Genomic DNA, 23,972 nt, shown 5'->3' on the forward strand with positions numbered 1-23,972 from the left:
GACAAATGTTTTTAGGTTTATTGTTACTGTTGACTAGCTTTTAATTTTTATTTATCTGTTTTAGACTATTATTATGTGGTCTCTCAGTGGAGCCTGCTCCAGGTGATTTTTGTGATTTTGCAATCTGTCCTGAGTGCAGTTGTGGCAGAAGCATGGGGTGGAAAATTTCAGAAGTCAGTAAATACTGTTAATTTCCCCCCTCTCAGTTCTGTAAACGGTCTGTGGTATTAAAGTGAGCGGTTATGTGGCTGCAAGGTATGGGGCATGCTTATTCTGATCCTCAAAATAAGCCAGGGGCAAAATTGTCCTGGGTCCACACCTCTCACAATCGAAGGGCTGCATTATGACTTTCGACCTCCTCTTTTGCCTTTGTGGGGCTCTTCTTACCATAATAATACCTATAATAAAAATTATTTTTGATATAACGTTAAATGCTTCAACATTTCATTTGTTTCTGTTTTAGGCCAACTTTCATACATTTTTTTATAAACCTTAAACATTTCATAACTGCTTTATTCCATTGCAGGCAGATCTCCCGAGCAATTCTCATTACTGATCGATCAATACTGAAGACCGATTCAGATCAGCAGGTTAGCCCACATGTTCAGTATAAGTCAGGGGTAGTCAACCTGTGGTCCTCCAGATGTCCATGGACTACAATTCCCATGAGCCCCTGCCAGCAAAGGCTGGCAGGGGCTCATGGGAATTGTATTCCATGGACATCTGGAGGACCACAGGTTGACTACCCCTGGTATAAGTGACTCTTTCCGCCTACATACATTTGCCCATGACTGTGACTGAGAGAACAGAAACAAATTTCCATTTTTGCAGCAGGTAATTTGTTTATTAAATACGGCATAAGGCTAATCACACTAAAAAGATACAGAAGGTAAATTTGCAGCAGGCATACATTTGGATTGACCTTTGTGGACCTTTATATGAGGCAGGATTACGTTCAAGTGGCCAGAACAAGACAGCACCAGTGAAGGGAAGGGATAAATAGTTGATCAATGAAACCTTTTCTATTTTCAAAGAATAAGTGATGCCTGAGTCTGAAGTGCCTGAACAAAGCATGGTGGATGAATCACACAATAAGCAGGAGTGGCCATAGTGTGGCTCTCTAGAGGTCCTAGCAGGGGCTCATGTGAATTGTAATCCATGAACCTCTGGTGAGCCACAGTCTGGCCACTCCCCTCTGCAATATAGCCATGATCTCTCAGGGCCAAACCAAGCATGATTCTAGAGTTCTGTAACCTACATTCCCCATGCCTAATATGACTGAAAAAACAACCCTGTAGGCTTTCCCCAGTGAGCCTTAAATCAGCTCATGTGTGCCAGAGGGCAGTTCAATTCTCTCTCTCTCGAGCGAGAGAGAGACAGAGAGACAGAGAGACAGAGAGAGAATTGAACTACCCTTCCCTCTGGTACACATGAGCTGTTCTTTCTGGCCAGCTCACATCTCACGAGGTTACCGATGCAGTCCTCTCCATGTCAAAGCAGAGACATGTTGTCTGAAAAGAAAGAGGAGCCAGTTAAAGTTCTTGGAGATGCTGCTGCTAGCCCCGGCCCTACAGCTTCTCCTTGACAGGCAGTGGAGGTAGCGTGGGAGCAGAGGCAAGCCCAGTTGCTTGCCTCCCCACTTCTGTGGGCAGGAGTGGAGATTAAGGAGCCTCACCACTATCCTTTACCACCAAGGCAGCAGCTTCAGCAAAGTCCTCCCGAACAGGAGGAGAGGAGGTCCACCAAGGACAGAGAATGGGGGACCACTACAGGAACCACATCGACAGCAGCAGTACAGATGGGGTGGGGGAGTTGGAAGAACAGGAGCTACTGCCACCCACTCAGTCTCCTTCTGTCTGCAGTGGAGTAGGCTGGAAGGCAGGTAGAGCAGGGGGAGAGGTTGAGTAAGATTCCCCCCTCCCAAGTCTCACTAATCACTGGTTATATAACTAAAACCATGTGTTGTGACAACAATCAGATGGGGAAATATGTGAAATGCAGGCAACTTCAGTTCTGGGTGCAAAGCAAGTAGCACCAGTTATCAAACCCTGTTTAGCCAGGGTTCATATTACATTGCTTCAAGATCCGTGGGGCGGGTGCGCCTGTCTTTTCTTGCTGGTAAATTTCTTTTTGGGAGAGTTTTTCAGGCGATCTCTCTGCTCCCTAGGTTTCCATTTTGACTGTCCCACCAGTAGACCCAGGCCAGCCGGCAGTTTGCGTCATTGAACTGTGTTCCTCAGCCAAGACGTGCATGAAGGACACCTGTGAGTACGCGGAGATTCGACTTTGCTCTTCTTTCCGGCTGTTGTTTTTTTGGGTTTTGTTCTTTAAATAACTAAGGCAATGTTATGTTCTTGTCTTTCTTGACTGAAGTGGCCGGTCCACATGTCGTGCATCTTCTGGTTTCTTTGTGGGACTCATAGATATTGAGCGATTCTGCACTATCACAAGCAGAATGCCGTAGACCAGGAGTAGTCAAACTGCGGCCCTCCAGATGTCCATGGACTACAATTCCCAGGAGCCCCTGCCAGCATTTGCTGGCAGGGGCTCATGGGAATTGTAGTCCATGGACATCTGGAGGGCCGCAGTTTGACTACCCCTGATCTAGTCCAATGTCCTGCGGAAGTGGACAACCAGAGGGAGCTCCCCACCTGTATCTGTAGTAGGTACTTGGAATTGTAGCCAGCTTGTATTAGCATGAACAGGACAAGGACAAGGTGCGCAACTCATCTGCTCAGCACCAAACCTGCCAATGGAGTCAAAGGGCATAAACCTGTGTGTCACCCTCCTGCCACATCACTTCTGGCCTTGGCAGTGACACAGGAGGAGAGAGACTATGGGTGCCTCTACTCTGCTGTCATTTCAGGCAGGGTCCTCTGCAGAGATACCAACCTCCTCAGTGCTCTGTTGACAGAGGTTTATAAAAATATGCACCAGGTAGAGAGTGGACAGAGAGGACACTTCTCTTCCCCTCCCAAAATACAAGAACTCGAGGGCATCCAGCGAGGTTGACAGGTAGTTGATTCCAGTTGAATGAGAGCAAATGCTTCTTTTCACAATGAGTGATTAAAGGGTGGAATTTGCTGCCAGGGGTGTTGCGGTGGCTGAGGTAGAGACAGCTTTAATAGGCGATTAGACAGATTCATGGAGCAGAGACTGGTGATGAAAACCTCCATGTTCAGAGGCAGTAAACCTCTGATTCCAGTGCCAGGAGGCAACGTCAACGGAAGGCCTTGGCTACTATTTAGTGTTGTTGGTTCTCCGGAGCAACTGCCTGGTCACTGTGTGAGACAGGATGCTGGACTAGGTGGGTTGCCTTTCTGATCGAGCTTTTACGATGTTGCCGTCCTCCAGACAGCAGTGAGTTAAAAGGTCATTCTGTCCCCAAAGAAGAAGAAGAGGTGCCAGTCCTCAGATGTTCAGGAGATACATATATGTCACGCTCCATGACCCACAGGTTGTCTCCCCTAGTAAGAACTGAAGCGCCAAACTCGTATCTATCCAGTCCTGTTGCCTCTTTTAATTATGGCTGTTACAAAAATGTGGTAGCCATAAATGAGATTATACGGATGTTTGCATCAGAATGGCTTCAAGGAAATGAGATCTTGTCAATATAGCAATAAAGTTTTGATGATTTCTGCAAAAGGTTTTTAAATGTGCATAATACATATTGTATAGATTGGCAACGACCTTTTGGAAAAGAGGTTAGTGGCATTTTCCACTAAGATCCCACATCCTCTTCTTTTTTTATGAGGTTTTACGATTCGGTTATTGCATTGAAATATGGATTTTAAAAGTTGGAAGAAAATATTTCTGTGGCAGTTTAATCTCATCCCCATCTGCCTTTTCCTTACCAACTCAGCACTTACCTTCAAAGTTCTAGTCTTAATGGGACTAACTGAAAAGAACTAGGAGTGTATCTGATTTCCAAATTCCATGAACTGTTTTTTGGGCACATAAGTATGGGGCCACATTGTAAAAACCTAGATTGTGTGTGAGAACACAGACACAAGGAATTTCCAGCAGTGTTACTGCACAAGCCACAGTTGTCACGGAAATGCCACATTTCCACATGTCGTGCATCTTCTGGTTTCTTTGTGGGACTCGTAGATATTGAGTGATTCTGCACTATCACAAGCAGAATGCCGTAGACCAGGGGTAGTCAAACTGCGGCCCTCCAGATGGACTACAGTTCCCATGAGCCCCTGCCAGCAAATGCAAATGCTGGCAGGGGCTCATGGGAATTGTAGTCCATGGACATCTGGAGGGCCGCAGTGTGACTACCACTACCGTAGACTGTACAAATATTGCCTGTTAATCGATTTTCCTTGCATTTGTTTAAATATGTATAACTTACCTTGCTTCTGGTACTTACGGTGAGGGCTTTTAAATTCTCCTCTTCCCATCCATTCAGAATCCTACCTAGCCACACTTTTGCTTGGTGTTTATCCTCTGTGCAGCCATAAGAGCTAGAAGGAAATTAAGGGCCTGTGGTTTTGGGACCAGTTCCTGAATTTCTGAGGACTGTGCTGTATGCATAGCCGTGGTCAGGGTTGATGCAGATAGTGAGTTGGGGGCACTTGACTTCTTGGCATTCCATGTTCCAGTTTTGTATTCTTCCCTACATTTTAATTAAACACTACAAGCAAAACCAGGCTGAACAATGCTGCATCTTGGTCAGCTTAGTGGAGTGGTTAAGACCGGTGGCCTCTAATCTGGCAAACTGGGTTTGATTCCCTGTTCCCCTACATGCAGCCAGCTGGGTAACCTTGGGCTTGTCATGGCACTGATAAAGCTGTTCTGACCAAGCAGTAATATCAAGGCTCTCTCACAGGGTGTCTGTTGTGGGGAGAGGAAAGGGAAGGCGATTGGAAGCCGCTTAGAGACTCCTGGTAGAGCTGTTCTGACTGAGCAGTAATCTCAGGGCTCTCTGAGCCTCACCCACCTCACAGGGTGTCTGTTGTGGGAAGAGGAAGGGAAGGTGATTGTAAGCCGATTTGCGACTCTTTCTGGTAGAGAAAAGTGGCATATAAAAACCAGCTCTCCTTCTTTGAGCCTGTGTTTTCTGGACTGAAGTTCGTTTTACTAGCTTTGTTCTAATGCTGACCGCAGAAAGGTCAGGACTTCTACAGTTTCAGAAATACCTGCTCTTTGTTTGCTACCAACCTGTTTCAGAGTGCATTGCGTTAGTTGTTATTAAAAATCACTTTAATAAGCTTTGTAAAAAAACTATAATTATGCATTTACACTTCAGGTCAATTGGACTGCTAATGCTTGTTCATTAAAATGACAGATGGTTATCTGCAGTTTTTAAACTCTATTATAAAACACCACAGGAAGCCAGAATCTGGAAAGCTTTAATGCTCTCCTTCTTTTCTAGTGAATGAGCATACAGCTGTATTGCCAAATGGAGAGGAAATCCCCATCAGCTTCTAGTGCTGTCCTTGCCCCCATCCAGTTATATCTGCTTTCAGACACTTTTTAAAAAGTTTCCCCGTAACATTTATGGCTTTATTCACAAACCATACAGGGGAAGAGGAGTCCGGTAGGTAGAAGCAGCTGCCCTCTGCGTTTGCTCTCCTTTCTACCTACAGGTATTTAAGGCCTGGACATGAGGCCTTAAATCAGGGGTAGTCAAACTGCGGCCCTCCAGATGTCCATGGACTACAATTCCCAGAAGCCCCTGCCAGCATTCGCTGGCAGGGGCTTCTGGGAATTGTGGTCCATGGACATCTGGAGGGCCGCAGTTTGACTACCCCTGCCTTAAATCCTTGTCTAGAGGCATGGGCCCAGTGGGAGAGGTCAAAGGGTTCTTGTTCCTGAGCTCTTAGCCAGAGGATGAGAAGCTAGAGCAGCCTTTCTCAACTTTTTTTTACTTTCGAGACACCCCTGAAACATTCTTCAGGCTTTAAGCAACCAAAGAAGTGGTGTGACCATGCAGAATATACTTGGGAGGCATAGCTGTGGACATGCCCAACTGGGACCCCTTCCCTTCCCACCCACTTCAAGCCCATCATTGGCCATTTGGGGAGGGGGAAGCCAATAAATATCAAAGCTGTCCAAGTATACTCTCCGACAAGTAATGCAACAGAGGTGGACATTGAAGATTACTGTACCATCATACAAGCCAATTTAAAACACGTATCTAAGAGCCAGCTTGGTGTAGTGGTTAGGAGTGTGAACTTCTACTCTGGCAAGCTGGGTTTGATTCCAGGCTCCTCCACATGCAGCCAGCTGGGTGGTCTTGGGCTTGCCACAGCACTGATAAAGCTGTTCTGACCGAGCAGGAATATCGGGGCTCTCTCAGCCTCACCCACTTCAGAAGGTGTCTGCTGTGGGGAGAGGAAAGGGAAGGTGCTTTGAGACTCCTTCAGGTAGAGAAAAGTGGCATATAAAAGCAAACTCTTCTTCTAAGAACGATGTCATTTTAGAGAGGTAAAAGTTGTGGATGTGCTTGGTAGTAGTGACCATGAGATTTTGGACTTCATGATCTCGGGGAAGAGCAAAGCTATACATAGTCACACATACAGGTTGGACTTCAGAAAAAGCAAATTTTAATAAACGTAAAGTTATATTGGGTAGAATCCCGTGGTCAGAAAAACTTAAGGAGATGGAAGTCCAAGAAGGTTGAGAGTTTCTCAAAAGTGAAATTTTGAAGGCACAATCGTAGAAAATTCCCTTGAGAAGGAAAACTGGGAGGAACCTTAAGAAACCAGGGTGGCTCCATAAACTGCTTTCAAAAGAATTGAATAATAAAAAAGACTCATTTAGGAAATAGAAGGAGGACCTTATAACCAAGGAAGAATATAAACAAGTCACCAATGCTTGTAGGGAGAGTGTTAGAAAAGCTCAGTATGAGCTTAGGCTAGCAAGAAATGCTAAAAACGACAAAACCAGGTTCTTTATTATATTTGAAGTAAGAAAAAGAATAGGGACATGGTAGGACCATTGTGGGGACCAGAAAGTGACATTGTGACAGGTGATGAAGAGAGGGCTGAATGGCTCAATTGTGCAATTAGAAGAGCATCCCTTGGTTTGGCTTCATTTTTTTACATGATGTTCTCTAGCACCAGATGCAACAGTCCACGCGTATTCAGAAGACGTGGAAGGGTGCCTTTGGATCAAATCAGCCATAGTAGGTTGTGGTAGAATTTCATTCTGAGTGAGGACCACCATAAGCACCAAAACAGCCAAGATAACACTGTACTGTGGCCAAAATTAAGAAGAAGAGTTGGTTCTTATATACTGCTTTTCTCTACCCAACACTGTCTCAAAGTGGCTTACGACCTCCTTTCCTTTTCACTCCGCACAACAGACACCCTGTGAGGGAGGGGAGGCTGAGAGAGTCCTACTATTCCTGCTCGGTCAGAACAGCTCTACCAGGAGTTCCAAAACACTTACAATTGCCTTCCCTTCCTCTCCCTACAACGGACCCCCCCCCCCCCCCGTGAGGGAGGTCAGGCTGAGAGAGCCCTGATATTCCTGCTTGGTCAGAACAGCTCTATCAGGAGTCTCAAACTGGCTTACAATCGCCTTCCCTTTCCTCTCCCCGCAACAGATATCCTGTGAGGGAGGTGAGATTAAGAATCCATCTTTTTGATATTTTAAAAAACTCATCTGATGTAGACATGTTAACTTGACTGATCTCTTTCTTCCTCCAATTATTTAAGGTATAAGTATACAGATACCCCTGACCTTGGATCACATTGCAGGGATGACAGGCACCTAATCGGCACTGTCAGCTGAGTGGAACCAGATTCTTTCTCTTTGCTCTACACGTTGAGACCCATAATAATGGGAATGTAAAGCCTGCTCATTGTTCTTTCTGCAAGAGAGATCACTCAGTGACAGATGCTGGGAACTGCAGGAACAAATGCAGTCAAAGTTGAGTAAATCAAATACAATAAAAATATACACTGATGAGACTTTAACACGTAGCAGTAATCTCAGAGGTAGTTGGATAATTATATATACAAAATAAAATGGAGCTTTAATGATTTGTGGCTTTTTAAACCGAAAATAACTATATTTGATGTGGCAAACTTGCATTTCCTTTGCATCTGTCTGCTGTTTCTCTCTCTCACACACACACACATACACACACGCACTCACACACACACCCAAATTGTGCGCTTAAAGCACAGAACTTCTGTCTCTTTGTCAAACTCAAAATACCAACTTTTTCATTAGAGGCACTTTGGCCAAAATCTCTTCACTTTATGCATGGAAATAATCTTTAGTTATCGAAAGGTTGATTTTGCATATTAATTGGCAAACCAGTGTTTAAGGTATTTTACTCATGACTTGGTTTTGTTTTTGTTTTTGAAACAATAATACTTGTCACCTGGGATGGAAGTGCTTTTAAATTGCAAAGTTATTTGCAATTTCAAATGTGGTTCAGGGTGGATTCACTTGACCAGGTTTTAGCACAATGAATAGGTTTGCTAGGTAGTTGGGTCATTAAAAAAAAAAAAGTCCCAGAATAACTTGTATTGTAACACCACAGGTTGTTCACCAGCCCAAAAGATAACATCACACAGTCGGCATGCAGTGAATCCCGTTTAGAGTCTGTGCATTACATAAAATGAGGGGGTAGCATTCTAGATTGTAGATTGGTTCCTACAGAGGACTTCCATGGATAGCCAGTTTGGTGGAGTGGTTAGGAGTGCGGACTTCTAATCTGGCATGCCAGGTTCGATTCTGCGCTCCCCCACATGCTGGGTGACCTTGGGCTCGCCACGGCACTGATAAAACTGTTCTGACCAAGCAGTGATATCAGGGCTCTCTCAGCCTCACCCACCTCACTGGGTGTCTGTGGTGGGGAGAGGAAAGGGAAGGTGACTGTAAGCCGCTTTGATGAGACTCCTTTGGGTAGAAAAAAGTGACATATAAGAACCAACTCCTCCTCCTTTGGGTTGGTTTCCCACGTTCCATTTTATCCTTCCAGCAAGCTTCCACGAAATAATGAGGATTTGAACCCAAATTCCCCCTTTACGAGATTGGCTCTTGCTGGCGGTAGTGAGTTGTGGAGCCAGGGGGGGGGGGTGGAGGTGGGGCTAGCATAGTGGAGGTTGGAGATGTTTAGTGCAGAGTTAATTAGGTTTAGATAATCTGGTATGATTTTAATCGTCATTTTCTTTACATTTTATGGGTCAACATCGGCCTGTTGGTTGTCTTTCAAATTTTCATAGTTACTATTTAATTTTACTTTACATTTTTATTTTATTTATTTTATTTTACATATTTTACTTCGTTTCATAGTAACGTGTCGGAGGGTCCCCTACACACACGTACACTTTCGAGCAAGTGAAACTTTCAGAGCTGTTACTGAGTCCATCTGTTGTAGCACACTTGCATGAGGATTTATGGAACATAATTCCGGCTGTTTCACAGTTATTTTGACCCACCCAATTATACAAAATGCCTCAGTAGGTTCTGAGAAGAACTGGGATTCTGGCTTGGGTCGTCCAAATTGAATAGGTAGCAAACACAAGTCCTCAGTGTATTATGAGAGCAGCTGGGGCCAAATCATAGAAGACACTGGATGTGTTCGGTTCAGTTGGCTACAACCCAGTGCAGTATTCTCCCTTTGCCAACCCATGAATTATTTTCAAAGGGTTAATTTTGTGCAGATGTTTAAGACATCATAATAAACTTTTAATTATTATCTCTGCATCCGGTAAATCAGTAGATCAATCAGCATTAATTGATTCGAGCTGATCAGCTTTAACAACTTATAACTGTAATGAACTGTAACTGTTGATTAGGACATATTTTAATCAGCGAGGTTGAGAATTGATGTTATCTGTGTTTCTTTTGGGGAGATTTTGGGAAATTAACCAGCGAGTACTGAAGGTAGCTTGTCCTGTTTATGGCTGATAGCTTTTGTTTCTTGAGTTGTAGGTTGTTTTGTATATTTTTCATATCTACAAAAACAGCATGTAGTACAGTTTTGGTAGCATGCAGTTTATTTAGACTTAAGCCATCAATAAAATCAGTTAAAATTATTTTAATCAGTCAATAACTCTGTTATTAATTATCAGTGTTTTAAAATAATGGATCAAGAAAGCTCTAAGATTCATATTTTTGTTATTCTGGATATTTTTATGGAAATAGTATTAAAGTTATTTTACTCATTACTAGGTTCTGTTTCATGGTTGGTCTTCTTCCCCAACTCTCTCTTGAGTTGAACTGATTATGCATCTCAGATTTTGGGTGACCATCACCATTTTTATGTCATTTAAACAGATTTGGTCCACTTAACTTGTTCATCTATTAAAACTGCCAAAGAAGACTTAGAACCTGTTGTGTGGCAGTTATTCACCACCGGCACGGAAACAGGTAAAGTTTGTTTTTCAAATAGTCTAGTGTTTGAAACGTTACTGCCCTTCAGCTAATGTTTCCCTTCAGCCTTATGTTTATCAGACATTATGAACAAATTGAGAACTCCTAGTAAACTGTTGTGCATGAATCAGCAATTTCCCCCTGCAAACTTGGGACTCTGTACAATAGCACTCCGCTCTGCGGGTATGAATTTACTGGTTGTCCTGGGCCCACGGGATGTTCGCCTGGCCTCGACCCGGGCCAGGGCCTTTTCAGTCCTGGCCCCAACCTGGTGGAATGAGCTCCCAGAAGAGCTAAGGGCTCTGCGGGATCTACCAGCTTTCCGCAGGGCCTGTAAGACTTCCGCCAGGCATATGGTTGAGGCCAGGGCAGCTCTCCCACTAATCCATCAGAGGATCCCCTCCAATATTGAGATCTCTAACATCGAGATCTTTGTTAGATCTATTGTATTGGTTCCACCCTCTTCTGAATATTATTCTCTCCACCAGGCTGAACTTGGGGGGAACTCAGGTAACTAAGATCAGAATTGTGACCCCCGCCGCTATATGTTATATGTGACTTGTTGTTGATGTTAATTGGGGTTTTTATGAGGATTTTATTGTGTTTTAACTATTTATGTTGTAAACCGCCCTGAGACCTATTTGGAGAAGGGCAGTCTAAAAATTAAATAATAATAATAATAATAATGACGTAATCCTGATTTTGGAAGGCAAATCTCAGACCGCATCTTACTCGTTGGGAAGAAATGACAAATTGTGGTTTTCTGTGAGTGCAGAAGTATCTAATTATCTGGTAGTGACCCACCCCTTGCTAAAGGCGACTTGTAGATACCAGGGGATGTTTTGACTAAAATTAAGGATCACTTTGACTTTATATTTCTGTGCTTAGCGCAGAGAGGCACCATCAGAAGGAATATTCTCTGTTTAATATAAGCCTGAAGGCTGGGGCTTGGCCTGGTGATCCTTGCCTCATCAGAGGATGAGATCAGGGCTCCAGGGCTAGCCTAGAGACTTTGGGGGTAGACCTGGAGATTGAATGCGGGGAATGGATTGATGGCATTGGTCCAGGGATGCAGCCAGCCTCCAAGGTGTAAAGGTACATCATCCTATGTTATCCTTTGTTCTGGACACAGGTTCTTTCTGGGCTCTAGTCCCCTCCCCTTTATTTTTTTGCTGCAGCTAAATTTTAAACCCCCCCATAAAAACAGGTTTCTAGTTTGGCGTGTCTTTGGGCCACGTCATGGCAGGCAAAGGCCCCTGTTAGGCCTGCAAGCTATCTGACCTTCAAGGCAATCACTTCCACGGAAACTCTCCAAGCTGGATTCCACACAGAAGATCATTTACTTCAGAGTTGTCCTTGGGAGTCTCCATCAAGCATAACGGCAGAAAGCCAAGCTGTAAATTCAGAGTCCACTTGGATATAGCTTTCACTCCTATACTTATTGGTGTGTGTGTGTTTTTCTGGGGGGGGGAGTCCATTAGCATCCTGTGAAGTCTGACTGCATTTACAGTTGATCCAAACATAACTTCTCATCATTTAATTTATTTTAAAAATGTTGTACGCACCTTGAAAGACCGAAAATATGAACCTTGCTGCTTGTGCCTACCCCCTCCGTTTGGATGTGTGTTTTTTTTAAAAGCATTAATCTTAATGTTTAAAGTGATCTGGTTTTGAAGTGATGTATTGTTTATAAGCTGCCTGAAATTCTTTCGGAGGAATTCTGTGATCAGGAAAGGTCCTCAGGTGCACTGAGGCACTGTAAAGTCAGTTTTCACTGACACACGGGCCTTTTTATCATCAAGATGAGGTAGTGGTCGTATTTTAATTAAAATGTCAGAACAAATACTGTAAGAGTTATTGAAAATGAATCACCAGATAAAGTGAGCAGTGGGCCATGGCAGGTCAGAGAAGCAAAGTCACCTGGAGAAGGGGACTCTATTCATTTTCTTGCCTAAATGAGAAAGAAGTAATTTTTTTTTCTTTTTTAATATACAAGAAGTGGGAACTTTTAATATATTAAAAAGAGCATCTTGCAAAGTCTCAAACTGTCTGCATCTCATCTCTCCCCCTTCCTTCGTGCGGACTCATTTTAATTTTTCATGTTGTTCAAACGGGATAAATGTGCCCCCTTTTTTTTTTCAAATGGCAGCTGCTTTTAAATTGTGTAAAGGGAAAAGATATACTGTTAGCCCAGTTTAAAACAGCTAGCCAACATCTTTAAATGGCAAGCATTCCCTGCAGCTGGCATCTACGTCAGGGTTGCGCCTGCTTTGGGGGAGATGGCATGACTCGGTTGTGAAGCTTGGCTTGCAGAAGGTCCCAGGTTCAATTCCTGGCATCTCCCATGAAAGGTTTCAGCAGTTGGTGATATGAAAGACCTCTTCCTGAGACCCTGGAGAGCTGCTGTCAGTCTTGAGTCCACAGTACTGACTTTGATGGACCAATGGTCTGATATAAGGAAGCTTCATGTATTCATATGCAAATGTGGCTCTCCTTTCAAGAAATGCAGGTAAATGTTTAAAAACAAATGGTACTTTGAGTCCAGTGTCACCTTTAAGACCAACAAAGTTTTATTCACGATATAAACCTTTGAGTACCAGAACACTTCTTCAGATATTATAATATACTAGCTTCAAAGCCCATTCCTAAGAACGGGCCTTGAAAGGGTCCCCTCCCCTGGCCCACAGCCAGGCAGCTTAAGGTGGGCTTGGGCAGCAGCTGCAGCCAGATTAAGTGGGGTAGGCGGGGGCTGGGCAGCTAGTTAGCAGGCCCAGCCTAGCAGGCCAAGAGGCCCTCGTTAGCAGGCCCTCCACCCTTTGCCCAGGGCCCTCTCCCCTTACCTGCTCCTGGTTCTAGGCACTGAGGTGTGTCTGAGAGCAAAGAGGCTAGAGTACAGGGATGGAGGGCAGAAGCTGCAGAGGCAGGGCCAATCAGGGTGCAGCCAGCTTTGCAGGCTACACCCCGATTGGCCCTATTCCAACTTGGACAGCCGGACACGTTCCACCCCTCCAGGCTGTTTCACAAATATATAGAGGAACCATGGATAAGAATTCTGAAGAATTCTGAAGAAGTGTGCTTGGACACGAAGCTTATATCTTGAATATAACTTGGCTGGTCTCAAAGGTGCCACTGGACTCAGACTTTGTTCTGCTGCTTCAGACCAATATTAGCGCTCCTGGAGGAGAAGATACAGAAGCTAGAAGAATGCCTGTCCACACTTTATTCTATGAAGGAGGGTGAAGAGTTCTTGGAAGGAACTAGTGGAGCAGTTTTTGGAGGGCAATTGGGAGAGGTGGAAAAGGTGTCTCACCAATTAGGGGCGCAATACAAGAGAGCAACAGGTGGTAGAACGTCACCCATAATTGTCAAAAAAATAAGGAGATGTTCTGCCACTCTGATGATTATTCGCGTGGGACCAAATGATACTGCCCAGTGCAGTGTGGATAATATGAAACGAGTCTACATGGCCTTGGGGGGAAAAGGGAAGGACTTGGGAGCGCAGGTTGTGTTTTTGTTGGTTCTTCCTGTTAATGGCCGAGGCTTAGGAAGAGAAAGAAAAATAATGAAGATAAATGACTGGCTATGCCATTAGTGTCATTGGGAAAGGTTTGGGTTTTTGAACCATGGATTGCGCTACCGTAATAAGGCTCTTCTATAGGAAGATGGTTTGTACCTCATGAGGGTGGGGAAAAATGTCTTTGCAAAGAGTCGTGCAGATCTGGTGAGGAGGCTAAGTTCAATGGAGGATCAAGACATACAGTCAAAGCCTAGTTCGACAATAACTGTAATGGGAACACGGCAGATTTAAAGGACATGGCACATATGCAGGGAGTTATTAACTTACAGGAAAGTTCAAAAGCATTACGATGGCTCTACACTAATGCACAGCTTATGGGAAACAAGCAGGAAGAACTATAAATGCTAATAAAGGAAGGGGACTAAAATCTAATAAGCATTACAGAAACCTGGTGAGATAACTGGAATAATATGATTGAGGGGTGCAACATACTTAAAAGGAACAGAAAAATAAAGAAGGGGGAAGAATAGCACTATATGTTAAGAATGTTTATACTTATGAGGAAATACATGAGAGTTCAGCTGAGATTCTTCGTTTAAAAGTAAAAGGACTAGGAAATAATAGTGGTATTATGGTGGGGGTCTGCTATAGATTGCCAGGCCAGACAGAGGACTTGGGTGAAGAGAGGGCTGAACTGCTCACTTCCTACTTCTCCTCAGTCTTCTTTTCTGAGGGGAATCATACACAATGTGGCAAAATAGTTTCTCGTTATGAGGAATGGGAGTTGTGGTCTAGACCAGCGGTAGTCAACCTGTGGTCCTCCGGATGTTCATGGACTACAATTCCCAGGAGCCCCTGCCAGCATTTGTTGGCAGGGGCTCCTGGGAATTGTAGTTCATGAACATCTGGAGGACCACAGGTTGACTACCCCTGGTCTCGGGTCACTGTAGGGGGTAGTCCATAAACATCACCGGATTAGAAGTCAGTGCTCCTAAACACTACACCAATCTGGCTCTTGGCAAGTTAGTAAATTCAGACTATTTATGCTTAATTTGATTTTTTAAATTAATATTTTCCTAACTTGCACAAATCTGATTGCTTCCACAACCTGATGATGAAGATATTTTCTTGAACATTTCAGAAAGCAAAAATACAGGAAATGATGCACAAAAGCCCCAAATTCTCTGGTCGGTGTATTTCAACATGAGAGACTCATCTGGTGTAGATAAGACTTCATATGACAGCTTGCCTTCCAATGTCCATGTGTGTTCTGGACCTGATGGTGCTTTGGGCAATGACTGTGCTGTCAGACAGGTAAGGAAATCATCAAATCACCATAGGGGTTCCATTGTTATCAATGTATGTGCTGTCAAACCTTGACCGACTTTACGGAGAGCCCAGCACGGGGCTTTCAGGCCAAGTGAGAGGAAGAGGTCCTTTGCCCTTGTCTTCCTCTGCGGAGTTTTCCTTGGTAGTCTTCCATCCAAGTACTGACCCTGATTAGCTTCCAACATCCAGACTATACCATACTATTCCACATTCTGATGCATCATTCCCCACTCCTTTTGTTTTAAAAGCTCCAAAGAAAGAATGCTGGCCCACTGGGGATGTACTGGTGGCAGACGGAAGAATTCTGCTTGCATGAGCAAAATGGCACCCAGTATTTTTCATACTGAACCGTCCCCCATCCCAGACTAGTAGCAGCTTTGGGAGGGTTATGATTTTGAGGGGGGGGGGCTAGGACATTGGACAGGTCCCCTCTACTCCTCCCAGTGCCAGGATCTAACTGAAGCTCCCTTGTGGCTGCTTGTAACACAGAAGAAAAGGGGTCTCAAAGAAAGGGCTCCTTTAGCCACCCTTTGGCTTTGCTATTTTCAGTGTCATTTAATAATATTCTCTCTTATACTCCTTTGGTCTTCATCTCTTAGCCTCTCCACAAGTACATTATTGCATAGAAAAACAAAATTAAGGCTACTATTAAAATATACAGGTGCAATGTTAAGTGTTTGTGCTGTGTCCGCCATTCTTGTGGGGAGCAGCTGTCAGTTAAAAAAAAAACACATACACAGATTGCAGTGGTGTAAATTTTCTTGCTTATATTCTTTAGTCCGAGTCATTAAAAACCTTAATGGCTGCCATAGTGTTCAAAATTTAGGAAGTTGTCTCAGACTATTAAAATGGGATACCTAAGTGATGAATAGGGCCTCTTGTGGCACAGAGTGGTAGGCAGCAGACATGCAGTCTGAAAGCTCTGCCCATGAGGATGGGAGTTCAATCCCAGCAGCCGGCTCAAGGTTGACTCAGCCTTCCATCCTTCCGAGGTCGGTAAAATGAGTACCCAGCTTGCTGCTGGGGGGTAAAGGGTAATGACTGGGGAAGGCACTGGCAAACCACCCCGTATTGAGTCTGCCATGAAAACGCTAGAGGGCGTCACCCCAAGGGTCAGACATGACTTGGTGCTTGCACAGGGGATATCTTTACCTTTTTACCTTTAAGTGATGAAACTCATTGTTCTCTCAGCTGATGTAAGTGCCCAAATCTGCTTTCACTGACATAACAGGAATGTGGGGGCAGATAGAGAGAGCCAGCATAGGATAATAAATGGAATGTTGGTCTAGGAATCAGGAAGGCCCAGGTTCAAATCCGCCCTCTGGGTGACCTTGAACCCATCCCACTTACTTGAGCCAGGCTTACCTCACAGGCTTCTGGAGAATGAGGTAAGCCACTTTGGTTCCCTCTAGGGAGAAAGGTGAAGCATAAATGAGGTAAACAGTAATAGTAAACACTCCATCACAAGTTCAGATATGCAATACAATAAATAAGTTCAATAAAATCACAAAGTTAGGAAGGATATCATGATTACCAGCAATAAAAATAGAGTTTGTAAAAAGCGGAGAAGTTGTTAATGCTTTCCCCCTACCTCTAGATTCCTTCCTTTTGAATCCCATCTCCTAGCTTTTTTTCCTGTCAGCAAGGCTTATTTCTGGTTTCAAACTTGTTGGGGATTGAAAATAATAAATAAAGGCAGCAAGATGGTGTGTAAGTGGGGGTAGATGTGGAGTAAATACAGCTACTTCGCTCCAACCAGAGCCCCAGCATTTTGAAGGAAACACCTGGTTAGGAACCACATATTGTCCTCATAAATTATCTTCCCATGCCTAAAGAATATCTTTTTCCATATACGGTTCTCCAGATGTTAAAACATTCAAGTTGGACTCTCTGTATCAGGACCAAGGTTTTCTCTCCTGCAATCCCTTCATTGTGGAAACTTGTGGTCTTGATTTTTAGGAATGTGGAAGTTCTCTTTAGTATCCAGGGCTAGTAACCATGGATAGATTAACTCTCCCTAAATCTGTCTGATCCCCTTTTAAAGCACAAAAATATATGAGCTCCAGAAAACTCGCCGGAAACCCACAGACATCCCTGCATCACCAATAGGAAAAAAACACTCAGGTTTTGTCAGTGGATGCTGGGCATATCCCCTGGACCACAGAGCATGCTGGTTAACTGATGAGACATCCTTGATCACAACTTCCCTTTTATGTAGGATGGTGATGATGATATGGGTATCATGGATCAGTAAGTAGCTTTTGTTACGCTAGGACATCTCATTCTAGACCCGGGCCAGCTACCGCAACATTTGCTTGTTTTGCTTTTCCCAAATAGGCCGAGGCCATTTTCCAAGCGATGTTTCCAAGTGAGGAGTTCTGCCCACCACCTCCAAATCCAGAAGATATCATCTATGACGGAGATGGGACCCAGCCAGAAGATCCTGGCTTCAACAGTGAGTCAGAAGCCAAACCAGAGACCTTGTCTGAAATGTGTAGTGAAGAGACTGAGGGAAACCCTGAGGCGTGAGGTGACTCAAAAGCCCTCAAACCAGACTGATGTCACGATCGACTCCAAGGTTGAAGAAGAATGAATCGACTGTCATGCAGCTGTGTTGTCCCTGGAATTCCCATGGGACTCTTAGACCTGTTTAACAGCCTGAGCTGGGACCGGAAACTCTTGTCCACAATAACAAGCTTCATTTTTCTTGGGATGAAACAACAAAAGAGGGAACAAAGTGACCCAACCTGCATACACAAGCTAGGAACCTAAAAGGTTGAGCAGCAGCAGCAGAATATGTATTAAATATTAAAATGCAAATATTTATTTTAATACATGCGCGCATAACATCTCTATCACCCATTATTGCACCCATCCCAAATATTTTGACACCCATGTGATGTAATAATGGCGACGATAAGGTGGTAAACAATCTGAAATAGATGAAAATGTAGTATGAAGAACATTGCTATGCAATACAAATCTTTTGACTTTTTCATATGGGGCTATGTATAAATGCTTAGGGTGATGGTTACTCACATGAATGGAGAGGCTCCCACACTAATGAAAAGTGTCCAAATATATCTCTTGGTGATCCCCAATTAGAATATTTATTCTTTAAAGTGCCACCCTACAAAAATTGTTTTATATATATATAAAGTTAATTCATTATAAACATCCAAAGAATGCTCCTATTATAAACCTTTTATTTATTAATATTAGCATTTATTAACCACCACTCCCGGACCTTGCCGGCTCTTGGCGGCTTACAGTAAAATCCATAAAACAATACAATGATACAATACAACTATGATGATGGCAACACAATTCAATTCTGTAACCTCCCCCCGCCCCCTCCATGTCCGGTAAATGGCAAGACACCACCGCCCTCGGACTGAGATATGGGGCTTCTGAAGGAAGGGACCTGATCTTCTTTAGTCTGGCCTCAACCAAATACCTGGCAGAAGAGCTCCGTCTTACAGGCCATGTGGAACTGTGTCAGCTCTGCCAGTGCCCTCAGCTCTTCCGGGAGCACATTCCACCAGGTCAGGGCCAAGACCAAACAGGCAAAGAAATGGAGAGCCCTGCATCTGGGAAGTTTAGATAATAAGTTTGTGACAAATACATCTAGATCAGGGGGAGTCAAACTGCGGCCCTCCAGATGTCCATGGACTACAATTCCCACGAGCCCCTGCCAGCAAATGCTGGCAGGGGCTCATGGGAATTGTAGTCCATGGACATCTGGAGGGCTGCAGTTTGACTCCCCCTGATCTAGATCATCTCTTTTGACACCCAGGGAGAAAAAAATATATTACTTTGATAGAATGGTTTACATTTACTTATAATAGAATGTACAAGTACATCCAGGAAACAATTCACAGAAGTAAATTAAACACCAATAAGACACAGACTGACGCTACAGAGAATACGATGATTCTTCAGTTGTGGCCTTTGTTCAGCATGTGCTTTGTCTCTTTAAAAAAAAGTCCATTTAGAAATGCTGCAGGAGATAAGACTTCTTACACAAATTGTTTTGCTAATTGTGCCACTAAGTCTTTAATCTATGCAATTCAGTGTGCGTATGAAAAACTGTATATCGGCTTTACAGCCTGGGCCATCGGAACAAGAATTTATGAACATCACAGCAGCATCTAACAGAGGGGGATGGCAGCGCCCCTGGTGAGACATCTTACAATGTCTGGCCACACAGATGGATTTCCAGCTTTGGGTGATAGAACAAGTTCAGTCTCCAGCTGGCACTGCCTCAAGACTGCTTAGAAAAAGAGAACTGGATTCACAAACTGAGCAGTATTTCTCCATACGCTTTAAATAAAGAGACTGATTGGGTGGCTGCTCTTTAAAAAAAAAAATACTGAATTGTTTGTTGATATGATAGTGAAGTGGGGTTCTGCAAAAGAAGGGTTTTTCACTAGTTAGTTTCTTATTACTTTTGCAAGTTCCTGTCAGTGGCCTCAAAGAGAAACATATTTTGGCCTCTTCTTTCACCACCCTTTCCACACTCCACTATACAAGTTGCAACCACACAAGCCAGGCAGCTGATTGACTTCAAGGACATCTTACATCAGAAAGGATTTAAACATTTTTTCCAGTCACTTTTTCACTATATTCCACTTGGGCTCAGAGAGGACTTCTAAAAGGTTTTTAATGGGAGCATTATTTGGATGTTTATAATGAATTAACTTAATTTTTTTTAAGTTGTAGGATGGCACTGGGAGGAATAAATATTCTAATTGGGGGTTCCAAGAGGAATATTTGGACGCTTTTCATTGCTGTGAGAACCTCTCCATTCATGTGAGTCATCATCACTCAAAGTATTTATACATAGACTTATATGAAAAAGAGTGAATAGATTTGTATTGCACATCAGTGTGAGCTTAAATGGACTCCGGGGGATGGTAGAGGACAGGAAGGCCTGGAGGATCATTGTCTGTGGGGTCGTGATGGGTCGGACACGACTTCGCACCTAACAACAACAGTTACATAACAATGCTCTTCATAATAGATGTTTATCTATTTCAGATTGTTTCAGATTGTTCCATGTATCCCCTATGATGTTGTATGTAAACTGCCCTGAGCCATACGGAAAGGCAGTATAGAAATCAAATAAATAAATAAATTACCATTTTATAAGGTAAAGGTAAAGGTAAAGGTAAAGGTATCCCCTGTGCAAGCACCGAGTCATGTCTGACCCTTGGGGTGATGCCCTCCAACGTTTTCATGGCAGACTCAATACGGGGTGGTTTGCCAGTGCCTTCCCCAGTCATTACTGTTTACCCCCCAGCAAGCTGGGTACTCATTTTACCGACCTCGGAAGGATGGAAGGCTGAGTCAACCTTGAGCCGGCTGCTGGGATTGAACTCCCAGCCTCATGGGCAAAGCTTTCAGACGGCTGCCTTACCACTCTGCGCCACAAGAGGCTCTTTACCATTTTATAGTCCCCATTATTACATCACATGAGTGCATTTAAATGTTAGACCACAGAAGAAGACGCCAAGTGGTGTTGAAAAGCTTTTGGTTATCTGGTTCTTGTCATTTATGTGTCAAAATATTTTTCTTGTGAACATGTTTACTAGAGATGGACACGACCCAACCCACGGGTCTCCGCGAACCCACAAAATTGGATCGTTCATGGCTTGTGGACCGGGCTTGTATGGGGCACGCCCCTGACGACCGCAGATGACCACATACTAAGGGTCTTACCCCTCTTTGTGCATTCACGGGCTTTTTCAAGGGCGGAGCTTCCTCACGCATGCGTTTTGAGCGTGTGAAGTGTGCAAAAATCTCTTTTCTGGCATAGAAGGGGTTTGGTTTCTCAGGTCAGTCCAATGATTACCTATTTAACTTGATTGACATCATCATTAGCCAGGAGTAGCGCTCCCCTTGGTTTCAATGGGAATGCCGTATTATATATAGTCGCTGAGGCCACATGACAGAGCATTGTGTTTTTTTTTGCTCTTGGTGGGACTGGGTGGGGGAGAGAGAGAGAGAAAGAGAGAGAAGTGCGTTGCTGTTTGGAGAGAGATAATTTTGTGGCATAGATAGAGCGGTTCTAGAGAGAAGGAGCAACTTCAGCCTTACTTGTGGGTCTCTGGCTGCTCATATCTGGCTGGCATTGAAAGCTTTCCCCCCCTCCCCCAATTTGGAGCTTGATTGGCTTTTAATCGGAGCCTTGCTGTGCCTGTGGCTAGATTTTTCTACTGGGTGCAGGCAGATGTCCTTTATTTTCTGTCTTTGAAGAGACACGTATTCTGTCTGGGAGCAGGGGGAAACAATCCCCCCCCCCCAACATGGTGTTCTTTAAGGGTTTTCCTCTTAAATCTCTTCTGGCTTAATTCTCCTAATTTTCTCTTTTAAAGTGGGGCAAAGGATCTCCCACAAATGCAAATTTCTACTTGTCTTTTCTTTGGGGGAAACACTTTATTTCGGGTGTTCCCTTCATTTGGTGTGTGTGCATGCGGGGTAGGGGGGTATCCCCCCTTGGCTATGGTTTCCCCCACTGCATTGCATCTCGTTTGGTTGTTGCACAGCCAAATCAGCTTATTGGCTTTCAGCATTTAAGCAGATAGAACAATCTCAAATACAATCAAGTGTTACATTTCTGGGACACATCTCATACTTAGGTGGGTTTTTTTCTGGATGTTAATTTGATACCCAATTTTGCTGGGAGTGGGGTTAAAGACCACCAATAAATCCTGTTTTTTCCCTCCAATACCCTGAATCTGAGGCACAGTTTGATCTCATTAGTTTCCTTTACTTCAGTGGTCCCCAACCTTTTTATCACTGGGGACCACTCAACACCGGGGATCACTCAACGCCTTTTACTGAGGCCCGGTGGGGGGGTAGTTTACTCCTCTACTCTCAACCACTGCCCTAACGCTCTCTGATCACTATGGTAATGTTTAAACATCCCTTCAAAATAAGATACAGACACGCCACAACAATGAAGTGTGTTGTAAAGGGCTGGGGGGGGGGTAAGTAAAGGGGGCCCACCTCCAATTATTTGAAGGACCACATGTGGTCCGCGGCCCACAGGTTGGGGATCGCTACTTTACTTGATATGTGTGGGGTGAGGGGGGGTTGCCCTGACTGTGGCTCCAGCCCTCTCATCTGGTCTGGGTATTTTTGGTGGATGTCATTTAATAGCCAACTCAGTTTACTGGCTTTCAGGTTTCTTTTCCTTCCTTCTCCCCCCCCCCCCATGCCCCCATCACCTTAAAGTATCACCTTTACCAGTCAAGTTCTAATTTTCTGTGGCTTTCTCTTAGAGTACGTTTTTTGCTTCTCTTCACACTCTTTCCCCTGCTCACATTCCATCGACACACTTGGAGGCCGGTCAGACATTACTGTTTCTGCCACATCAGGGTGTGTTCTGTTTTGGACCTCCTCTGGCTACCTCCACGCATCCCAGGTTGGGTCTTACTTTGGTTTTCTCGTGCCTTGGGGCTTTCCCGTGTTTTACATCCAACGATAAGTTGGCTGGCTTCCATTGGGGACTACCCTAATGGTGGGTGGTTCCTCCTAACGGGGAAGTCTGATCACAGTGGGACATATGGGTGGGACTGAATGGCAAGCCATGGTGGCATGTGATCACGCCAAGCAAGAAGCCCAAGGAGAGGGCACAGGCCGCTATAACTAGGCTCATTGGGCAGATGGTGACTGTGGATGATCAGCCCCTCTCTTTGCTGCAGGACAGAGGACTATCTACTGAATCCTCTTGCACCAGTGTATTCCATCTCATCCTCTAGGACTGTAAGTCACCGGGTAGTCCCCTCCATGTGCCCATCCATGGTAAATCTGGTAAAGGCTGAGCTATCCAAAGCCAAATGGTGTACTGTGCATTTCATGGATGACTTGTGGAACTGGCAGCATGGCTACATTTTCCTTACCGTCCACTGGTTGGCAGCCCGAGTTCTTGGCCCACACTGCCAGCGATTCCCAGCAAGGTCCCTGTGATGTGGACGAATACAAGAGGTTCCTTTTGCACGCTCAGGGGATGGATGAGACACACTGCTGTGTCCTCTGCACAATGGATCCAGAGGTCCTGCCTGTGGAGCAGGGGGTGACCAGGAGAGTTCACAAGGTAGATACCTGGTTAGGTAGGCAGGTAGAAAGTGGGTTAGGTTGGTAAGTAGATAAGTGGGAAGTCAGAGCACCTGACCCAGGACCCAGGGAGCATGTTGGGAGCTACACCCCACCCAGGCCCCTCCAAGCTTGTGGACCCTCATGGTCATACGTGCGATGGTTCATGCTCACCTCTAATGTTTACCATTTTTTGGATAAGACTACACAGTTTGCTGAAACCAACAGCAGTGAACCACGTAACTTGATTTTCATTACAAGAATAGCAGCAGCAAAAATACAGTTCTGTTTCCAGAATGCAGCCATTTAGGGTAGAAAACGTGAGGGAAGGTTCTCCATTTTTAGTGTTCTGGTAGGTCTACTTTACCAGAAGTAAATGTTCAAATTTTTATGCTGTTAGTTTTGTTTGCTGTAAAGCGTATCACCAAGGTGGCTTTGAAGCTCTGATGTTACCGATTATCTCCAGCAGGCGTTCAGAATAAAATAGGTATTCTTGCCTTCTTTAAAGTCGTTTGTATGGTGGCTTTTTAAAGTTTAAATGTCCCCTTGTTTATCTTGGTCAAGAATTCAGCTGCAAATGTCATTGATGTTCGCAATCTGATCTACAAAAGAAAAATCAGAATAATTCTTAGAAGTATAAACCCAGGAGGAGTGAACCAATTCCTCTAATGGTGCCCTTCTT

At 44.2% G+C, this 23,972-nt stretch overlaps 1 protein-coding gene across 1 annotated transcript in view; it reads left to right on the forward strand.

Moving 5' to 3' along the window:
- The window catches only part of CHM (CHM Rab escort protein), an 84,005-nt gene extending 65,983 nt beyond the window's left edge, over positions 1 to 18,022 (forward strand). The window contains exons 11-15 of the mRNA XM_077307682.1: positions 527 to 590; positions 2,168 to 2,264; positions 10,249 to 10,341; positions 15,003 to 15,175; positions 17,528 to 18,022. Of these exons, the coding sequence (XP_077163797.1) occupies positions 527 to 590; positions 2,168 to 2,264; positions 10,249 to 10,341; positions 15,003 to 15,175; positions 17,528 to 17,719 (619 nt within the window). The 3' untranslated portion in view covers positions 17,720 to 18,022. The remainder of the gene's footprint in view (positions 1 to 526; positions 591 to 2,167; positions 2,265 to 10,248; positions 10,342 to 15,002; positions 15,176 to 17,527) is intronic.
- The last annotated feature ends 5,950 nt before the right edge of the window (positions 18,023 to 23,972 follow it).

The sequence above is a fragment of the Paroedura picta genome, chromosome 13 (genome assembly GCF_049243985.1).
Source record: "Paroedura picta isolate Pp20150507F chromosome 13, Ppicta_v3.0, whole genome shotgun sequence".
In the NCBI taxonomy this organism is placed as follows: Eukaryota; Metazoa; Chordata; class Lepidosauria; order Squamata; family Gekkonidae; genus Paroedura; species Paroedura picta.